General features: G+C 54.1%; 9 protein-coding genes and 1 non-coding gene across 10 annotated transcripts; 5 read left to right on the plus strand and 5 right to left on the minus strand.

Moving 5' to 3' along the window:
• The first annotated feature begins 90 nt into the window (after window positions 1–90).
• BO95DRAFT_396064 (Auxin Efflux Carrier superfamily) lies at window positions 91–1904 on the plus strand. The gene is made up of 4 exons (XM_025583737.1): window positions 91–453; window positions 527–1316; window positions 1380–1560; window positions 1617–1904. The coding sequence occupies exons 1-4, from the start codon at window positions 216–218 to the stop codon at window positions 1704–1706; spliced, it is 1299 nt and encodes a 432-aa protein (XP_025439014.1). The 5' UTR covers window positions 91–215; the 3' UTR covers window positions 1707–1904.
• Window positions 1616–4436, minus strand: BO95DRAFT_475802 (uncharacterized protein). The gene is made up of 6 exons (XM_025589882.1): window positions 4322–4436; window positions 4006–4255; window positions 3231–3952; window positions 2755–3172; window positions 2405–2702; window positions 1616–2342 (listed from the first exon to the last, which is right to left on the minus strand). Exons 2-6 carry the CDS (start codon window positions 4227–4229, stop codon window positions 1962–1964), a joined length of 2043 nt encoding a protein of 680 aa, XP_025439015.1. The 5' UTR covers window positions 4230–4255; window positions 4322–4436; the 3' UTR covers window positions 1616–1961.
• A 591-nt stretch (window positions 4437–5027) lies between these two features.
• On the plus strand, window positions 5028–5731 carry BO95DRAFT_445921 (GFA family protein). The gene is made up of 4 exons (XM_025587253.1): window positions 5028–5133; window positions 5185–5231; window positions 5290–5353; window positions 5409–5731. Exons 1-4 carry the CDS (start codon window positions 5082–5084, stop codon window positions 5657–5659), a joined length of 414 nt encoding a protein of 137 aa, XP_025439016.1. The 5' UTR covers window positions 5028–5081; the 3' UTR covers window positions 5660–5731.
• A 95-nt stretch (window positions 5732–5826) lies between these two features.
• On the minus strand, window positions 5827–7104 carry BO95DRAFT_455745 (putative aminotransferase; the record flags this gene model as incomplete). The annotated part of the gene is made up of 1 exon (XM_025588359.1): window positions 5827–7104. The coding sequence occupies one exon, from the start codon at window positions 7102–7104 to the stop codon at window positions 5827–5829; it is 1278 nt and encodes a 425-aa protein (XP_025439017.1).
• Window positions 7105–7790: 686 nt separating this feature from the next.
• Window positions 7791–7881, plus strand: BO95DRAFT_t246. The gene has a single exon. It is a non-coding gene; the product is annotated as a tRNA-Phe (tRNA).
• A 588-nt stretch (window positions 7882–8469) lies between these two features.
• Window positions 8470–10490, minus strand: BO95DRAFT_370594 (flavin monoamine oxidase family protein; the record flags this gene model as incomplete). Its single annotated transcript, XM_025582920.1, has 2 exons — window positions 8470–8747; window positions 8804–10490. The coding sequence occupies 2 exons, from the start codon at window positions 10488–10490 to the stop codon at window positions 8470–8472; spliced, it is 1965 nt and encodes a 654-aa protein (XP_025439018.1).
• A 614-nt stretch (window positions 10491–11104) lies between these two features.
• BO95DRAFT_370704 (GMC family oxidoreductase) lies at window positions 11105–13145 on the minus strand (the record flags this gene model as incomplete). The annotated part of the gene is made up of 5 exons (XM_025582926.1): window positions 11105–11148; window positions 11204–11705; window positions 11764–12646; window positions 12702–12731; window positions 12784–13145. 5 exons carry the CDS (start codon window positions 13143–13145, stop codon window positions 11105–11107), a joined length of 1821 nt encoding a protein of 606 aa, XP_025439019.1.
• A 625-nt stretch (window positions 13146–13770) lies between these two features.
• On the minus strand, window positions 13771–15772 carry BO95DRAFT_234484 (MFS transporter). The gene is made up of 6 exons (XM_025581294.1): window positions 15579–15772; window positions 15258–15503; window positions 14877–15164; window positions 14230–14808; window positions 13979–14152; window positions 13771–13922 (listed from the first exon to the last, which is right to left on the minus strand). The coding sequence occupies exons 1-6, from the start codon at window positions 15673–15675 to the stop codon at window positions 13861–13863; spliced, it is 1446 nt and encodes a 481-aa protein (XP_025439020.1). The 5' UTR covers window positions 15676–15772; the 3' UTR covers window positions 13771–13860.
• Window positions 15773–16671: 899 nt separating this feature from the next.
• BO95DRAFT_455749 (putative DRAP deaminase) lies at window positions 16672–17277 on the plus strand (the record flags this gene model as incomplete). The annotated part of the gene is made up of 1 exon (XM_025588360.1): window positions 16672–17277. One exon carries the CDS (start codon window positions 16672–16674, stop codon window positions 17275–17277), a length of 606 nt encoding a protein of 201 aa, XP_025439021.1.
• Window positions 17278–18056: 779 nt separating this feature from the next.
• BO95DRAFT_370653 (tannase and feruloyl esterase) lies at window positions 18057–19775 on the plus strand (the record flags this gene model as incomplete). Its single annotated transcript, XM_025582924.1, has 1 exon — window positions 18057–19775. One exon carries the CDS (start codon window positions 18057–18059, stop codon window positions 19773–19775), a length of 1719 nt encoding a protein of 572 aa, XP_025439022.1.
• Between the last annotated feature and the right edge of the window lie 661 nt (window positions 19776–20436).

Raw genomic sequence — 20436 nt, forward strand, 5'->3', positions numbered from 1 at the left:
CCCGGACGAGTGGATCCACCATCATCATTCCCCGTAAAGCATACGTCATTTCCACCCACCACCACCTCCTTCCACCTTTCCCCTCCGAAATTCCTGTATCAATCATATTCCCATTCGACCCTCCTTTTGCTCTGAAGTCTATCCTTGCGCCCACGTGTACCCTGATCTCAGTATCTCCAACCGACGCGGAAACACGCTACCACTATCGTGCTCCGATGTCCGTCTCCTTCCAAGACCTGGGGACCTCCTTCCTCGGCGCCTTCCAGGCCTGCGTCTCCGTCCTGCTGACGCTGGCCTACGGCGTCATCGCCCGCTACGCCGGCCTCGTCAGCGAGACCTCCATCAAGGACGTCTCCGGCCTCGGGATCAAACTCTTCTTCCCGGCGCTGATGGTCGTGAACCTCGGGTCAAACCTGCATCTCTCGAGCATCCTAAACTATCTTCCTATCCTGGGTATGTTCGTCCCCATATTTTTGGTTGCATTGGCCGGCACAGTGTGAATGGGCTACGATACTGATGGGCGTAGTCTGGAGCACGATCGTGGTCTTCGTCTCCCTGGTGATCGGCAAGCTCGGCGAGCGCGTCCTGCGTCTCCCTGCCTGGGTGACCGCCGCGTGCGCGTTCAACAATACCACGGCGCTGCCGCTGTTGCTCATCCAGTCGCTGGAGAGTACGGGCAGTTTGAAGCGGTTGCTAAAAGACGGGGATAGTGTGTCCGATGCGGTGGATCGGTCGCAGAGTTATCTGCTCATTTGTGCGGTGGTGAGTAACCTTCTGACCTATGTGGTTGGGCCGAAGTTGTTGCAGCAGGCGGATGCGGAGGGTGACGATGCGGAGGGAGATGCGAGGGGTTATAGGGAAGGCGAGGGGGATGAAGAGGATGGCGCGGATGAGCAGAGTCCGCTGCTCCCTGCGTCTGTCCGGCGGACGGGCTCGCAGATCCGGGGGAAGTCCCGCGCGGCCTGCGCCCCGCTCCTCCGTCTGCTTCCCGACAAGCTGAAGGAGGAGGCGCTCTCGTTCGACAACCCGACCGTTTTGAATATGTTGCTGGGGTTGTTTCTGGGGGGTCTGCTGGGCCTCACGCCGCCGCTGCACCGCGCGTTCTTCAATAAGAACGAGGACGGCGGGATCTTCAACGCCTGGCTCGTGCTGAGCATCAAGAACATCGGCAAGCTGTTCACCACCCTGCAGCTGTTCATCGTGGGTGGGAAGCTCGGCGTCAGCTTCCAGAATATCCAGCGCAGCGCCAAGAGCGGGCACGTCCCCTGGCGCGCTGTCGTGTTTGTCTTTCTCGTGCGTTTTGTGCTGTGGCCTGCGTATGTTTCCCCCTCCTTTTTGGCAGGAAGTGCATTGCTGACGCTGCTACTTCGGGGGTGTAGGATTAGTATCTCGTTGGTGTATGTGTTCGCCGCGAAGACCAGTCTGCTGGGCGATGATCCCATTCTCTGGTTCAGTATGATGCTCATGCCGACGGGGCCGCCGTCGTTGGTCATCTCCGGGCTGGCCGAGTTGGCGAATGTCTCCGAGGAGGAGAAGTTGACGGTTGTCAAGGCTTTGACGGTACGTGCCCGTGTGTGTGGTTGCGGGGCTGGTCTTACTGACTTCTGCGGTTGTAGAGCCAGTATTGTCTTTCGCCGTTTACATCCTTCACTGTCGCTGGAGCGTTGCACGCTTCGGAGAAGATCTTTGCGCAGTCGGCTAAGTAGGTAGGAGATTGCTTGACGATGGAGTATGAGGCTGTGTAGATTGTGTCTTGATTGGACGGTATATAATCATGGTGTTTTGGATCGGGTAGAGGATCTGGACATGTTATGGTTAATAGTAAGATGTTAGAGGGGTAGACCTAGAGCTGAATATATTCACAGTGTCGATATAGCCAACTTGCAAATACCGTAGTCCACGATAGCAGGAGATCGGAATCAGCCCTGGGGCGGGTATCACCAGTGTACATGCCAACCAAATCACAGTAGCCACTGATCAAACACAATCCCCGGATCCACACCTCCCCAGAAGTCCATCTCATCCCCAAGTAAGCCCAAATCATCGGACACCAAATCCGACAAATCGCCTAGTTCGGAGGGAGGGAGCGGCGCGCTGGATAGCCCCGATTCCAACACCTCGTCCAAAATCTGCAAGAGTGCTTTGCTCGTCCGCTCACACAGTAGCCCATGCACCTTGTCTGTCTTCGCGATGGATTCCAGATGTGACAGGAAGACGCTGAGGTCGCGGATCAGCGCCGCTCGCGATCCGGCATAGACATAGGGAAGCGGTTGGCCAGTTCGGCTCTGGGTCTGCAGTGCTTTCACTAGCACACTTGCGCTGGGAAAGCCGTAGAGTAGGATCTGTGTACACAGTAAATGTCAATCACCTAGATGCCAAAGCTTTTTGTCTCGGAGCATCTTACAGCCCAAATAAAATCACGGCGCAAGTCCACCGTGGCAGCCTCCCCGTATGTTCCTAGCGTCAACACCGTCGAGAGGATTTGCGCGCTGACCTTCAGCAGTGCACCCTGTGCTTGACTGTCTTCGCGTAGAAGCAGCCTCTGCACGAGAAATTCATCGTATAGGTGCGCCAGGTGGGCGACCGTTAGCATGAGGCGCGCGCTCACGGAGAGGATGCCCGGTTCCCTCCATGCAGCTGCAGAGGATCGTAGGTGTTTCGGCAGGGAGGACCAGGTCTTTTCGGAGCGGAGGGAGATGTCTCTAGGTCTATGTTAGTATTTCATCGTGTGTGTTTAAAGGGCCGAGGTGCTACCTTAATTGTGCGGCGGTGTCGGCGCTGGGTGGGCGGAGAGACAGTTCGAGAATCTCCTCGCGGAGGGTGCCGAGCTCGAACCGTACACGGATCCAGGATGCTCGCTGGAAGACCGGGGGCTCTTGGAGACTCCATCCGCTATCGTCCAGCGTCTTGGTGATAAGTTGTAAATGTCCGCTGTCGGCTGTGAGGATCTCGTCCGCGAGATCGAGTGGGGGCTTGCAGTCAGAGTGGCGGATGGAGATACGCGGGGGTCGACCGAGGAAAGTGGCGACCGTCTTGTCGAGCTGGTACGCGGCGGCGAATATTCGTCGTCGAGTTTCGGCGAGGAAGATGGGGAGTTCGTTGGATTCGCGGTGGAGACCGAGCTCGAAGAGGGTGGTGGAGAGTTCGCCGAGTCGGTGCCATGTTTCAGAGCCTGTGCAGAATCCATTCGTCAGCTTTCCAATCCCAAGCCAGATTCTGGGTAAGCGCACTTGTATCACCATGCAGCAAGCCAGACAGAAGTAAGCTCTCATGCTGTAGCCACACTGTCAAATCATTGGTCGGCGTAAGGAACCGACAGACCTCGAGGACCGTGTCACACATCGTCATCATTCTTCGAGGGAAACGGGCCTGGTAGTCTGGGCCGAAATGTCTGGACACCTTGCCGTGGGCCAGCGCGAAGCAGCTAGCTTTGCCGGCGAGGGCACCAATAATGGCGATGATCTCGAGTCGAAGATGGCGACCGGTGAAAAGCTCATGAAATCCACTACCCTCTGTTGTCGATGGAATCACCAAGCGCTTGCTGGTGTTGTGGAGAACGGACGTGGCTGAAGCAGTGTCCCCTAACAAGGAGGCTAATGCGTTCAGGATAAACGGGGCGGGTATGGCGGCGGACTGGCTGAGTCGGTAATACTCATGCACCAAGTGCTCGATAATGGGCAGTTCCTTCAGCCAGCGGAGAATCTCGGCTACTTTGTGTGCCCAGTGGGCGGGCAGTGCTTCTGCGGCCTCGGTCTGAGTGGCCGTGGGCGGCTGCTTGTCGGTATCCCGAGTCTCTGCAAACGCATCGAGAAAACTGGTCGGCCCCAGATACCCTGCAGGAAGCGGTGTCTCAATCTCAGGGTTACACGCAGACGCTTTGAAGGGCGACGGTTCTCGATTCGGTCCTTCGACCGCGATCACGTCTGTCGTGGCTTCTTGTTGGTCCTGTAGCCTTGTTCCACCGTCAATGAGCAGCATTGACCCGGGTTGCAGAGTATCACTCACTCCTGTGCATTTCCACCATTCGAAAGGCTCGCTCTCAAGTTCTTTCTCTCCGACTTGCGCGTCAAAGGTGCAGGATGATAGAAGCAGCGTGTTGCCGTATCCCGTTGGAAGCAGCGCGAGCACACGGGGATTCCGTGGTCGCAGCGTACCTTGTCCTTCCGGCATGGTTCACAAGAAGCAAATTTGCCGTTTCGTCGTCGGACATTCTTGCCTGCTCCTGGCATCTTGTCTGGTCTGGTAAACTGATTCACTGCGAGGGTCAGATCTGACGTGTGGTATCTAATGAGTGTGTGTTGTTCGGAGACGCAAGACTCACGTGGACTCTATGGTACAGTACCATGTGAGGGTGAAGGGCCCGTCTACTTTTCGAAGCTCTCCAGCTGCCACAGCCTGTGAGATGATGAGGTCTGCATCCTGTGGCACTTTGCGCGTGCCAGTGTCATGGATAAACGTTTACCTGTCAAGCTTATCGTTGTTCCCCTCCATTGGTCTGTATTCGGTTAGCCTTCGGGACTCGGCGTTCGGCGTTCGGAGTCCAGATTTTAGCCTAAGGCATCATTCACTCGTGCCTGAGGCGTTTAATCATTGGCCTTGTTGCGAAGGACCTTGGGAGTCGGCACAGAGGTATAAGATGACGGAAGCTAGTCAGCTATCATTGTATTCTTTTCATCTCTAGATACTGGGAGCCATGTCATCGGAGCAATTGTTCATCTCCCCGCGACTTGAGCCAATTCACACTGCGCGCGCGACCGAACGGTCAATCACCGAGTCTAGACCAGATTTTTCATATCCCGTGTCACCATGATCAATCGACATAGACGTGGCTTGGCCATCTAGCCTGGTTCCTTAAGCATGACAGGTTGTACCTTATCCCGGTGCCAGAACCAGGGCTGCTGGGGCGGTGTTACCGGGAATGAAGAGGGGCATCGAATTCGGCGTCTCGGTGTCTGCTCCGAAGCGGGGTGGAGATCGTCATATAAAGCTGGCAGCTGGAGTGGGAGCTGCAACTGCCCCTCAGCTCTCAACACACCCATCGATCTTCTCCCCCCAGCCCAATATTCTAATCATTCGACGCCATGACTCTCACCGGAAGCTGTCTCTGCGGCAATATCACCTACACCGCTGAAAGTATGTTCACCCCAGCCAACCAGGACCGTGAGCTGACCAAGTTCCCCGCAGCCGATGAGTACCTGAAAGCGCTCTGCCACTGCACTGACTGCCAAAAGGTGCGCCCGGATGAAATCGCATATGGGCCATTAGGCAGGCTGAACTAATCTCCTTCAGTGGACCGGCGGCGCCTTCACCTCCAACGCAGTCGTTCCCCGCCAGAGTTTCAAAATCAACAAAGGTAGAGCGCAGACAGACCCCAGTCCCAATCCGTCAGTCAGTCCTAACGCTTTCAGGAACACCCTCCTCCTATGACGTTGTCGGGGCCAGCGGCAAGATCAACAAGCACTTCTTCTGTCCGACCTGTGGATCCAGCTTGTACACTGAGCTCGAACTCATGGCCGATAAGACCGTGATCAAGGCGGGTACTCTGGACAACGGCGACACCAACCTGGGTGGGAAGGTGGATATCGAGTTCTACGTCAAGGACCGGCCGTCGTATTTGGCTGCTGTCGAGGGCGCCAAGCAGGAGCCGCGCTTTGGTTAAGGGGTCGGTGAATTCGATTTGTTGATAATATAACAAGTTTTGAAACTATCAGAATGAATGCTCATGACGTCCGTTCGATTGTGGGCTTTCGAATAACAGCACAGTAGTGCAGCAGGGCTCTGCGAAACATTCTTAAATGCATTGGTTTAATCTCACTCTAGTGCAGGCTACTCTAGAGCTGCAGCAATCCTGCCGAAAGCCAAGTCCAAGAACTCCACGGGATGCGTAAAAACAATCCTAAACCACCCGTCCTTCTCCGACCCAAATAACGTACCACTGGCGAGAAACACCCTCTTCTGCAGTAGTCGCTGCATCACCTTCTCGCCCACTACGCTCCCCGCCTCTTCGGGATGCAGCTCAACATACCGCTTCCCCAGGTTCACCCACAAGAAAAATGCAGCGTTGCAGCCAGGCGCATACTCGATCCCCAACTCTTTGAGGCGGCGCGTCGCATACGCATACGTCGTAGACAGCTTCTCTTGATTCCTAGCAATGTACTTCTCCGTGAACTCGACATCCTCGAGAAGAAGTGACGCTAGGTGATCGGCCGTCCCGGAAGTATACGAGTACAGTGAGATCCCACCCAAAGCCGCGTGGACGTCCTGGTTGAACTGGGAAACTATCACCCCCATCCGCAGCCCGTTGGCGCCGAAGTCTTTACTCAGGCCCCAGAGCACATGGACGAGGGCGGGGTCGATGATGTCGGTGAGGTCGATGGAGAGGGCGGATTCAAACGCCACAGGTGCCGGGGCCTGATCGACGGTGTTCTCCCACACCGATAACGCGTAGATCTCGTCGCTGATGAAGTTCATTTGGTACTTCTGGCAGAGTCTCATCAGTGCGATCAGCACATGACGTGGGTAGCACCGTCCCAGCGGGTTGTGCGGGTGGCAGAGCATCAGCGCCTTGACTCGGCGGCCGGTGTCGGTCTGGAATCGCAGCAGAGCCTGCTCATACTTGTCGACGGCCTCGAGGCTGAACGGGTCGCAGTCGTCGAAGGCGACCTGCACCACTGACGCACCGAACCGGAGCGAGAGGTCGGGAATGAAGGTCCCGTAGAATGGACGGCCGAGAAGGATCCCTTCCCCGGGATCACAGAAAGACCACGCTACGTGCTCGATGGCCGGGGAAACCCCGTTGGTGACGACCAGGTGGTCGGCCATCACGGGCATGACGGGGCTGAAATGCCGGTTGATGAATGCGGCCATCGCGCGGCGGAGTCGCACGGAACCGCCACCACCGTCGTTGTAGGTGAGGTATTTGGCCGGGAGCTCGAGGGTGCGGTTCAGGTGTTTCAGCAGCATCCCGTGCATCAGCGAGTTCTCCGCCACGCCGACGTTGACGTAGCCATTCGGATTGGTCGTCTCGCACCAGACGTCTTTCATCACGTCCCACATGACGTTGTTGCTGACCTTCTGGATTACATCCTGCGCCCTTTGGGACATCGCTGATGTCGGAAGTGTAGCTGAGGCCATGGTGATGTGGTGTGGTACGTTTGAGTTTGTAGGCGATTGTAAAGACGGGGAGAGCCCAGGATCTAGTGACTGTATTAGATGTCTTCAGAAAAGCCGATGACTCGCATCAAAGCAGCTGGCAGGACCCGTGCATCCAATCAGATGCTTATCACTCGAAGATTATGCAGGCGAGGCCCGTATCACTGAGGAGAAGGAGTCCGTGTCGGATTCAAGAACCGGTATTGAGTCACATCTTATCGACAGGATTTCTGCAGGGCGCAGACTCAGGTTTCGGTCGGTAAGGCGCGGGACCAGAGTTGGAGATTTGGGGAAGCAGAACTTGGTAGGTCATGCCAAGGCGAAATGTGGAGATGTTGGAGACGGAGTGGATCTTGTAGGTGGAAGCAGCTTTGAGAACCTGGTTTATAAATGTTGGTCGTCCAAGTAAGGCGGTTGAAGAAGATGGGATTTGAATTGATGAAGAGTCTCAACCATGAAGTTTCCGAGTCTTATCTAGGTAGGTATTGATGAGATATAACGTCAGTGGGCGGAAAGGAGCGGAAGGTGTAGGAAACGGCCATTGGCTACTAGAGAATCAGTGTGCATTAGCCAGGATCACGGTGTACGTGGTAATTTTGATTGATAGAACAAAGTATGGCAATAATATTTCAACAATTGGGACGATGGCGCATCTGGGAGCGCGTCAGACTGAAGTACTAACTTCGGCCGTAAATCTGAAGGTGGCCGGTTCAAGCCCGGCTCGTCCCATTCTGTTTTTGCCTTTTTCCTTCGCTTCACTTTTTCATCCTGTTCTGGCTTTGGCCTCTTCATCTTTGAAATGGATTAGAGCTAGCTTATCATGATTTAGCGGTGTTAGTTACTTGATAAAAGAATGCTCTAAAATGCTTTCTATCCTATTCGTCCGGGTTTCCTGGAGCACTCCAGTAGTTACCCCAGAAAATATATTTCCACTACCGGTTTCCTTTCACTACCACCAAGTGAACCAACACGATTCCAAAGACCACCGAATGAAAAAAGACATCCAGAAAGATCAAAATACACATCATCATCATAATCATAGACATTCTATAAGTTATCGATTGCTGAATAGTCGTGATGCACCTGCTGGTCGAGCACCGCCTAATGGCATCCGGCATTATTGGGCTTTCGAATGGTACCGCAGATGCGGCCCGCACCGCCGGCGGTTTCCTGTTTCGGCAGCTGCTGCACCAACCGGACGCCCAGCGCAGCGTCATCCTCTTTGTACTTCTTCACATCCTCTCCAGTCTCCAGCTTACTTCTTGTCTCCAGCGTCCTCATCCACGGCAGCCTAGTCTCAAGCCTGTGGAGCAGCCCTTACAATATGATCCATCTTGCTCCCCATGTTTCCACAATCTCCCTGGCTTCATCCACCAGACCCAGGTCCAGCAACAACTGCACCGTGCCGCGAAAGGCCGAGTCGACGGCCGATGAAAGCCACGCATGCGTATAAGCCGTATGTTCCCCAATGAAGATTGTCTTGGACTCGGTTTGATAGATTGCTGGCAGGAATGTCTCTTGTTGATCGCCGAGGGGAGACGCCCAGGCCCCACCTGTGAACTCATCGTTTTCCCAGCACAGACGTTCGTATACTCCTATCAGACCAGGAATCAGCCATCTTCATATCTATGCCAAGATTCAACCCACATACCGGTGAACTCCTCATCAGCAACTTTCCCATGAAGGCGAACCATGCCCCGCTGCGCCAGAGCGACGTGGTTTGCTTCTCCCAGCGCAGACATCGTCCGGGCTATGTTACCCGTGGTGAAGGAAGCTAGAACCACTGCCGGGCCCGTGCTATTCACTTGATACGGGGGATAGCACATATCGCCGATACCGGGATAAGCGTCCACACGGGCGCAGCCTCGGTATTGCGCATTCTTGCCATCCTCCCAGAACCGCGAGCGGTAGTGCAGAGCAACTTTACATGATTGCGTGAAATGCAGCCGATGAATCGCCCATCCAAGGAGCTCGGGGTATTCCGGCAACTCCCAGGCACGCACTATGCTGAACGGAGCAGCGACAACGGCATAGTCGTATTGTTCATCCACGGTTTCCGGGTCCTTCGGATCATTGCGCCAAGATAAAGAGATTTTGTTTGTGGATGCGTCATGGCTCAACCCGCTGATTCGACGGCCCAGCGTGATCTTGTCCGTTACATGAGGCGCGAATGCTCTGGGTAGCGACTCGAATCCTTTGTCCAGAGTTTCCCAGCTTGAGGCAGCGAAATATTTGTTCCAGTATAGGCTCTCCCAGATAGGCGTATCTTCCCGGTCGGCGATGTAATTAATCATCTGATCGTTCGAGCTCAGGAGCTGGCGCAGGTATGCGCCTTCAGACCAGTGCGTACTCCCCGCAGCCAATGCAGCCTTGTGAGCCTGAAACATCTTGTCAGCTAGGAACTCGGTATACTTCTGTTGATCGCGTTCATCCAGGTCTTTAAGCGTATGGCTCGGCCCGTCCTCTTCATCGGTAATCACGTCGAAAGGAAGGAACTCCATCTTTAACTCCGGGTGGTGGTCGGCATTGAGTCGATTGAGCTTGTCAATGAGACTGATCACTAGTCGGTGATCTTCAAACGGCAGGACCTCGGTGGTGCCGGTGTATCTGATTTTGGTGGGTAGTCGCATGGGGCCCATGTCAAAATATTGATAATCCTCGGGTGAGGTGCCATTGAGGTAGCCTGTTCGGATTCGCCCCCCTAGACGCTGGGAGGCCTCGTGGATATGCCAGTTGTGTAGTCCGACCGAGCTTAGCAAATGACTGGTCAAAAGCCCCGCGATGCCTGCGCCCACGATGGCGATACTGGAATTCTTCGCTGCAGCGCTATTCACCACCGCCTTGGCGTGGAACCGCGACCGAGTGTATTCGACCACATTGAACCAGATTACAGAGTCCTTGTCGATCCGAGAATCTTCTTTAGGATGATCTGGCGCTTGTTCCAAAGAGATAGGAGGCGACCGGCCAACCATAGCACATTCGTGGAAGGCAAGCAGACATTGTGATTCCTGTGCATCGGAGGGCACAACCCATACAAGCCGATCTGGGTGTTCCGTACTCTGCACCTCGAAGCTTCCCACTATCTGAGTTGCATCGGCTGCTTGTTCTAAGTTGCAGTCCCCATAGACGACATGGAGCTTGCCTGCAAAGCTCTCCTGTGCGAAATTAAGCTGGATATTCTGGACAGAGCCGGTCTCAACAAGGTAAGGCCCGAGAAATTGAACCAAGCTCGCGTCTGCGTGACCTTTGTGTGCCTTTGCCAAACCGAGTGGAAATTGCAAGCCTTGTGTGAGATCAAGGCCTGGGAGGAGGCAAAGAGACAATAGATTGATTCTCATCTCGAAAGTATATTTGGTAAGGAAAACAGTTCCAGGCTACTAAGATGATTCCTACCATTAGAGTACAACCCAGGCTGGTCTCAACTTTTATGTTTTGACCGCTGGTAACTTTTTAGGTTGCTTAAGCCATTGCACCCATTGCCACAACGTCATCTCGTCAACAAGCACATTCCACGCAGCCAATCAATCTTCTATTGTCGGATACATTCACTTTTACTTGCATCGAGTCCCGTAGTCTGTGTTTCTCTGTTACCGAATATGTGGTGGGGAGCGACCACCCTTATGGCAAATCTTAACTCTATTCTGTCGGTGATGCATGAAACTGTGGCGATCGCCGCCAAGTTGACTGGGTCGGTGACACAGTATGGCTTAATCTAGGACTTACTTCAGGCAACACCTGCTTGTGAAGCCCAGAACCGACCAATGGACTTATTTTCCCGCAGGTCCAGGCGAGAATGCACTGGACCTTTCGCTTTCTGAGTTACGTGCTGCTACGCACTGCGGCTGTTTCTATATTGGGAAGACGCATGATGCGCACTGATAATATTTCTTTATGGGTTGTGATCAGGTGTCACACGGTTAGTTTACAATTGTCATCGACACTTCCGTCTCTTCTACTGCGCAAGAATAGCCGCGCTGATTTTCTCAGCTAGCATGTCTGTGAGAGGGATTAGCACGATTCATGTAAGACCCTTGATGCGACCTTGACTCACAGACTGTGCTAGTAGGATGACCAGGAGGCAGAAGAGGGAATGCACTCGCATCGACCACACGCAGTCCCTGGATGCCGTGAACTCGTGCTTCACTGTCGACAACTGCCATGGGATCCTCCCGAGGCCCCATTTTACATGTACAGGATGCATGCCACACCGTGATGACAGAGCTGCGAATGGCGTCAAGGATCTCCTCGTCGGTTGTCACATTTGCTCCAGGATAGTATTCCGGCCCAGTCGTGATCGACTGCAAGGCGTCACTCGCCCAAATTTCTCTGGTTCGTTTGAAGATGGCCAACGCAACCTCGATGTCGGTCTGGCTTGTGAGCCAATTCGGATTGACTACCGGCAACTCCTCGGTGGAGTTGGAGATGAGGGTGATGTTTCCGCGAGATGTTGGCGCAACGAGAGCGCCGACTATGGAGGCGTATTGCCGTCCATCTGTGGGCTGACCTTCTGCGGGATTGCTGTAGTTTCCAACATGCGCATCGAATGCGATATACTGCCACTGTCGTCAGCAATCGATAGTTCAAAATTTCCTCCTCGGAAAAAGATCATACTTCAGCCTGTGGCCAGTCAGCAGGGAAATTGCTTAATTCTTCCTGTGTTCCGGCGGAAAACTCGGCATGATAGGAAGGCGGGAGGTTCTCCCAGGCGAGGAAATTGGGGGCATAAGTCATTGGGCCATCGTGAGAAGTCTGATATCTCAGAATCTGTTCAGTCATATAGGTTGTGTCCGTGAAGAGCTTGGTCAAGGTCTCGACTGCGACCGGATAGGATTGAGCAAAAAAGACATGATCCCACATGTTCTGGCCCACGCCAGGTAGATCGGCAAGCACAGGGATATCCAGGTTCTCCAACTGATCGCGAGGCCCAATGCCAGACACCATGAGGACTTGGGGTGAGTTGAACGCTCCGGCGGATACAATGATTTCCTTAGCTGCCGACGCCGTCCAAACCTTTCCATCTTTTTCGATTTCTACGCCCTGCGCATTAAGCTGATCATCGAACAAGACACGCCGTGCCAGAGATCGAGTGCAGACGGTCAAAAATGACTCTTCCTCAGCCAGACCTAGAAGAAAATCCGAGCTGCTACGGCGCTCGTCTACCGGGGAGATCTCTGCGGCAGAATATTGCGTTCCCACCAAGCTGCCACTGACGAAGTCATTGGTCTCAGGTATCCCAGATTCCTCGAAGCCCAATTTCAACCAGGTGGAAAATGGCGACCGGAAATTGGGGTATGAGATTTGAATTGAGCCCTCGACGGGGTTTTCGGATGAAAAGGCACTGGCATTCCAGTGTATAGACGTGTTATCCAATCCATTGTCTGGATTGGGTGGTGTGAAGTGGAAGGTTCTCTCGAAGAAGGGTAAAATCTCGTCCCATTCGTAACTGGGATCTTGGACGGCTTCTGCCCAAGCGTGATACGTCGACTTGGTGCCTCTGTCGTCTGTGGTCAACAATCCTGCACAGCAATAGGGATAGACGCGTGACTAACCGCTGGTATAGCATGGCATTCATCGCAGACCTATACAACCACATCAGCCCAGCTGACCGCGACACGGGGACTTTCATCTTACGAGCCACCGAGAGTCTTGCCCCGTGCATAATGCAGCTGACGGTTGTTCGCGCCAGGCTGCGGGGTGGTAATCACGCCCCAATCGACGCGGGGATCAATTGTATCCGGGCTCCCTCCGGTTACGGCGCCAAACATGAGGGGAATAGTCAGGTTCGCATTGTCCAGCTCATAAATGCCACCCGCCTCGACGATCAAGACGCTGTGCCCGGCCTGGGACAGACGAGCGCCGACCACATTTCCCGCCGTGCCACCTCCGATGACGATGTAGTCGTAGACCCCATCCTCACCACAGGCACCTGCGACCGGGTTGGCCAACAGCAGCAGGGACAGCAGGCGAGCAAAAACAGCAACCAGCAGCAGCATGGTGTGCCCAATTTGAAAAGACCTACGCCCCGGTATGTGAGGAAAATCCAAGGAAGGATCTTCCTGGTCATCCCTTCCTCCCTTTCTTATACGACTCCTTCGCGCCCGCATATGCTATCGGGATTTGGACCAGTCACATTCCAAAGCAGGGTTTCTCGCCCTGCAATAAATGCCTGCCCTCCATGCGACTTGCTGCCGCCGATCCCTGGGTTCAGTTCCGAGACGGGGCTCGACGGCAGTCGATCAATTCTTTTCTGTCCAGGTGGATCCAGCGGCCTTGCGTCCTGGCTGCCGCTAGTGCAATGGGGTAGGAGCACAACCCGGCGAAAATCGACCGAGATTCAATTTAATCAGAGGTCCGCATCTACTGTGGTTGCGTAGTCGTGGACACATGATCAATGAGTTGTTGAAATAAGCGTGGGGCTTCCGCTGCTAGTTTCCCTTGATGTCTGCATGTATGTTGTTCATCGGTGACCAGTGCTTGGACGTACGTATAGTAGAACCGCAGATTTATCATGCTAAGTTCCATAGTCATAGTCAATACTCGAAAGGATGCAGTGCGCTAGCGGAATTCACGCAGTAAACCAAGTTTACCCTCTTATTTTTCCCAATGCCCCACGTACAGAAAACAATAATCCCGAAGACAATAACACTACTTAGAACAAATCGACATTTGCTCCCACACAAAAGATCACAGCACGCGCCCGCGGAATTCTCACTCCTGCTTCTTCGAAAAGCTAAGGAAGACAACCACCGCAAACACGAGCGACAGAATGCCTGGGTCTTGTCAGCGCCCTATCGAATGCACTTTCTCTCCCTAAAGGAAAACTCACCATAGATAAAGTTCAAATTCAGATACCCGATCTTGTCGACCAACAGGCCTGACATAATGGGGCCCAGGAACATGCCGATCGTCCAGCCCATCCACGCGATGGATTGGGCGCGGGAGTGGCCGCCGTGGGGGCCGAAGATGCCGGGATGCTTGGCTTCGAGCTCGTTGATGGTGACTATCCCCATCCAAGACCGACCAGGTCAGTACACTCTGATGTTGCAATACTCACAGGGGTGGGAGGCACAAACTTACGTGTAGCTTCCAAGAACCCGACCCCGTTTAACGCCGAGAAGAAACACCCGATGACCACCACGGCCGCGGGGTAGAGCGCCTTCCCCGTTTGCGAACCGCCACTCGCCCACGGGAACCGCCCGTCTCCGGGGATCCCCAGCACCCAGAGGCACGGGGTCAGCAGCAGGAACCCCAGCGTCGTGGGCAGGCGCGTGCCCACGCGGTCTTTCAGCCACCCGCACACGGGCGTCAGGAGGATCCCGGGCACTTGCAGCCCCACGAACAGCAGCCCCGCCGGCAGACTGCCCCAGCCAAAGACGGCGCGGATGTGCAGTGGCAGGGTGGTGTCGAAGCTGGCGACGAGCATCGCGTAAAACGTGTAGGCGGTCATCGCGGCGGTGAAGCGCGGTTGCCGAAGGAGGTAGCGGTAGTATTGGAGGCCGGCTTGTTCTGGGGTCTGTGTCGCGGTTGGGTTCGCGCTGCTGGGCTGCGGGGTGGGTTGCTGGTGTCGCCAGGAGTCGGTGGAGAGCGTGCGCGGGAGTAAGGGGGCGCGTTCGGGGTCGGAACTGGAGGTGGAGTGCGGGGGTTGCTTGTGCGAGGCTGTTGGGTGAAGTCAGTGGATGCGAGGAGACGATGACGCGAGAAGGAAGGGAGTGAAGCGGACTGACTTGTTGATTCCTCGGGTTTGCGCTCAATCATTAGCAAGCGCAGGGTTGCGTCGACCACGAGGACGGCGAAGGCGCTGCTCCATGCCACCCAATAGCCTCCCTTCTCTAAGAGGATTCCGGAGAGTACGGGCCCCGCGGAGGTGCCGACGGCAACGGTCACGCTCAGCACTGACATGACTTTGCCGAAGTTGTGCGCTGGGAAGGTCCGGCCGATCACAGCAAGGCCGCCGATCCACATGCAGTTGTCGGCAATGGCTTGGAAAAAGCGCGCGACGAAGATGATCGTTACTGTTGGTGGTTAGCTGCCTGTATGTAATCCGGAAAGGAGCAAGGAGCAGATAGTGCATGTCAGTGATCAGGATGGAGGAGGTTGAGACATACCGCTACGTGCAAGTGCCACACTGACTGTGCAACATGCCGCCAGAGCTACGGAGAAGAAGAGAAAGACCGTTTTAGCACCCCAGCGATCTGCGAGCGTGCCAATGACAGGGCTGGACACAGAAGACGTCAAGGCCGTTTCGGCCAATACGAGGAACGTCACGTTCTGCGTCTTGGATTTGTCGAGGCCAATCCGCTCCTCTAGCATGTAAGGAAGGAGAGGGATGATGAAGCTCCAGAGGAACATGCCTGTAATCGCTGGAGATCAGTGTCCGTGGCTCTCTGAAGGGCCGCGCAATGGGTTGCGGCATAAAGGGGACTCACTCCGCATAATCCCCCCGGCTACTGTCGCTAGGATGAAGTTTTCGGAGGATCTCCATCGGTATCCCCACTGGGTCGTCTGTGATCTGGTGTCAGTCATTATTTAATCCATAAGCTGTGATACTGGTCCGTAAGATTCGAGTGCCGAGGCTACCTTGGGATTTATAGCATCTTGGAAGCTATCTTTCAGGAACTGATATCACTGGGTATGCCTGGTTGAGTATGTCCTTCCTTCTGATCGACTACCACCCATCAGCTCTTGTGCGACGCCGAAGACCCTAGTGGTGGGAGACATCAAGGATAGTCGTGACGATCGAGGCCCTTCGTCCGACCAAACGGGCAAGATACAGGAGACCTCGATCCCGGCCTGCTGGCGTTGACAGGCGCAGGAACCTGCCTTCTCCTCGAAGTTCCACAACAATAGTATACCATGACTGATTGAGGGTGTTCAGCAGAGCAGGCAAACGAGGGCGTGACTTCAGACAAGCTTGTTCTGGCTTCTTTCGTCACAGTTCCGCTTGAAGCGGCGTGCAGCAGAAATAAAAGCCATCGTAGTAGGCAACCTGCCGAGCCGACAGTCATGTCCGTGATGAGTTGGACTGCCGAGAATTTTATCAAGGTCGAAACTCCTCTTGTTATGGCCATAGATTCTCAGGGGAAGGGACAGTTTGACGTCACGAAGAATTGAGCAGCTGGCTGGAAAACGGGCAAACGAAGAAATCAAGTCACGAAGTCACGCAATAGGCATCAAGAAGAACATCACATTCAGATGATCCATAAGGATTATATGAGTAGTCATCAAGGAGCCTGTATCCCCTCCTGCCGCGTTGGGATACCCCTACATACCTCGCCACGGGTCTTTGCTCCTAGATCACCAATTGTGCACCACAGAGACCTTCCTCGAAACCTTCCATAGCGTCAGCTGGTATTATGATGTCATATCTTGGAGTAGGTATAACGTCCGAGTACCAAGTTCAGCATCGTGCGTAGTATAAAATGCGGTGTTCAAGATACCCCTGGTGGTTGTCCATGTCAGTCATCTTGCGCAATCGCATGCAGCCAATATCCCGTTGAAACAGTCAAAACCGTTTCCGCCATGATTCTCTCTTTATATCCCGAGCCGGCGAACAATAGTACGCTCGTGGAGCCTTGTCCGCATCTGACATATCTCCGCCACTGTCTTAACCTGGCCAAGCTGTCACCGCCGCGCCCCACCCTCTTCCGGGCCGGAGCAGTCCTGATTTCGCGAAAACTCGTCCGGGGAACTGACAACGAGCTGTACAACGACGACCGGCTTCTATCATCAGGATATACCATGGAGCTGGTGAAGAGACCCCATGCGGAGCAGGCCTGTCTTTCCAACTACGCTGCCGTCCATGGAGTCCCAGACAATGAGGTCGGGGATGTCCTACCCTCTGAGCCTGATCGCTCTCTGATCATGTACATGAGTTTTGAGCCTTGCGTGGAGCATGAGGAAAGTGACATGTCCTGCGTGCAGAAAATCATCGAAACAAGAAAGGAGGGGCGAAAAGGCATCGAGAAGGTTTATTTCGGCTCGCTGTCGCCGTGCTCGATAAACAATAAGTCATCGGCACGTCAGATGCTCGGAGAGGCCGGCATTGAGTGGCAACTGTTCGAGGCTCTGGAGCAAGAGATACTTTCGGTTGCAAAGGAAGGACGTGTGAATCAAGGAAAGATTTGAATTTGTTAGTATCTTGTTCGTACATTGGAGATGACTCTGAAAATGGGAGGCTCGTCTAGGCCGGCGTGGTTGCCTTCTTGTTTGTACTGTTTGTGTCATGGATGTACAATTGAGTAAGTCGGTCACCTGATATATTAGTCAGTTGGTTGTCTGGATAAAATTTATTCCGGACCCACGAACAGGTTCTTCAATTCTCTTACCACAATAATATCATTGAAACAGCTTCGAAACCTATTGCACGAGAAGCGTTTATGGCATTTGAATTGGGATAGTAAGCATCCTTTGGGATGATTCGCACTACTTGCGGAGACTTATGCCTTTTGGGTAAGTGATCGACCACTGTTCCTGCTCTTCAACCTCATTCTCCACACTGAGCTCCACAAGCTTAAACACTTTATGCTGCAGATTGTGGATTCACCGGTCCCCAGACATGGAGACATGACGACGCTTCTTATCTCCATCATCTAGCCTTGGTCCTGCCACCACTATCATACTATCTCCGAGATCTTCACCATCGGACCTGACGCGGCGTTCCGTCCCTCAGCCGACTTGACCTGTTTCAATGGTCGTAAGATCTTCACAAGCATAAGATTAAGGTAAAGTCGGTGGAAACACCCGGTGGAACTGGTTACGTTGCCCAAGGCGGGTCTGAATGCTTGGTTGTTTGTGAAAAGGTATGGCTTCATATAAGAACTCGCTGTAACCCGCCCAAGACTTCGATTCTTCACTCTCACCACACTCCTTCCATTCGTTCTCTACTGCTCAGTCGTTCATTCATCATGGCCAAGTACCTCTCTTTGGCCATCTCAGCTGCGGCTCTAGCCCAGGCTGTCAGCCTGGAAGATGTTTGTACTTCCGCCTACGCCAAGGCGGCGATTCCCTCCACCGGTCTGGCCCAGGGGGTGGTCACCAACCCCTCCAGCGTCACCGCAGCCCCGGTCTACAATGAATCCACCGCTGGATCCAACTACTATCCTGCCGGCACCTACAACTACTGCAACATCACCATGACCTACTCCCATGCGGGTAAGGACGACGAGGTTCTGCTGCAGTTCTGGATGCCATCCCCCGAGGATTTCCAGAACCGCTGGCTCTCGACTGGTGGCTTCGGGTTCGCTATCAACGTCGCCACCAACGTCCCCGCTGGTCTGCCCTACGGTGCCGTCGCTGGCCGCACCGATGGAGGGTTTGGCAGCTTCGACACTCAATTCTCGTCTGTCTACCCTCTTGTGAACGGCACCGCCAATTACGATGCCCTGTACATGTTCGGCTACCAGGCCCACCACGAGATGTCCTCCATTGGCAAGGCGTTCACTAAGAACTTCTTTAACATGACCGACAAGCTCTACTCCTACTACCAGGGTTGCTCTGAGGGCGGTCGCGAGGGTTGGAGTCAGCTTCAGCGCTTTCCCGAAGAATGGAGCGGTGCTGTCATTGGTGCCCCGGCCATTCGCTACGGTCAACAACAGGTCAACCATCTTGTGCCACAGGTCGTCCAGCAGACTCTGGGATACTACCCCCCCAACTGCGAAATGTCCGAGTTGGTGACGCAGATTATCGACGGGTGCGACGCTCTGGATGGTCGCAAAGACGGAGTCATCTCGCGCAGCGACCTCTGCAAGTTGAACTTCGACCTCAAGTCCACTATCGGAAAGCCGTACTCGTGCGCAGCCAGCACCAGCATGGGCGTCTCGACTCCTGCGCAGAACGGCACTATCACCGCTGAGGGTGTCCGCGTCGCGCAGACCATTCTTGACGGATTGAAGGACTCCGAGGGTCGCCAGGCCTACTTCTGGTACCAAATTGGATCCGAGTTCACCGACGCTGAAACCAGCTACGACGCGACTACTAAGACCTATGGCATTGACATCTCCGAACTGGGCGGCGAGTGGGTTACTCACGGCCTGCAGCTGCTGGACCTCGACAACCTGTCCAACCTCGATAACGTGACCTACGACGTGCTCCGCGACTGGATGCTGGAGGGCCTGCAGCGGTACGAGGACGTGCTGCAGACGACCTGGCCCGACCTGTCGCGCTTTCAGGCTGCTGGTGGGAAGGTTATTCACTACCACGGTGAATCCGATAACTCCATCCCTGCGTCGTCGTCGATCCGTTACTTCGAGTCCGTGCGCAACACCATGTTCCCCAACACGACTTACAACTACGATGAATCGATCAAGGCCATCAACGAGTTCTACCGCCTGTACCTTGTGCCCGGTGCCTCGCACTGCAACACCAACTCGCTGCAGCCCAACGGTCCCTACCCTCAGGACTCGCTCGGTGACCTCATGAGATGGGTGGAGAAGGGAGTCGACCCCGTCACGCTGAACGGTACCGTGCTCACTGGCGACAACGCCGGCGAGCACCAGAACATCTGCTCGTGGCCTCTTCGTCCCCTTTGGAAGAACAACGGCACCACTCTGGAGTGTGTCGAGGACAAGGCGTCGATCCAGACCTTCCTTTACGAGCTGGACGCTTACAACATCACTATCTACTAATCAGTTCTCGCGATCACCTTGTCGATCGAGGTGACATGTCTGTACACTAATTAGTCTTCTTCTCTGATCTGTGTAGATCATTGTCTTTGTACTTAGGCTGTGTAGGATTTAATTACCACCAATATACTGTATCATAGTAGTTGGAATTTGTCTGCTAGATTGGTTTTATAGATACTTACTTCTATGTTACAAATTATAGCAATTGGTAAGCCAACGAGATTGCGCTCAGTCGTAACGCTATCCTCAACATGGAGAGATGATCACGTTGAGCTATCTTGAAATATGGTAGTCTCACCGCGGAACCTAATTACACGGCGGCATCCGGCCTAGGTCCAGACCTAGGCCATCAAGCACGTGTAGCAATGTACTGTACTCGTGTCGACATGATCACAATTTGAGGCCGTGCGAGAACCACCTTGATTTCTGACGTCATGACCGTTGACGGGGCGTACGGCAAACACGCGTCAGTCTAACCCAGCTAGGAAAAGGGCGGGTCGACCGTCCGCTTGCGCGGTCGGTATCAGCAAACCATGGATAGATTCATTGAGTCTCCAACCGGAAAAGTCCCAAGTTGACAATTCTCGAAGTCAAGTTGTTCTAATTGCTGCCGTCAGAATTTGTGACTATTATTGGTGGACTGAAGCATAATTCAGCGTCTTCG

This window comes from Aspergillus brunneoviolaceus, assembly GCF_003184695.1.
Source record: "Aspergillus brunneoviolaceus CBS 621.78 unplaced genomic scaffold BO95scaffold_64, whole genome shotgun sequence".
NCBI classification, from domain to species: Eukaryota; Fungi; Ascomycota; class Eurotiomycetes; order Eurotiales; family Aspergillaceae; genus Aspergillus; species Aspergillus brunneoviolaceus.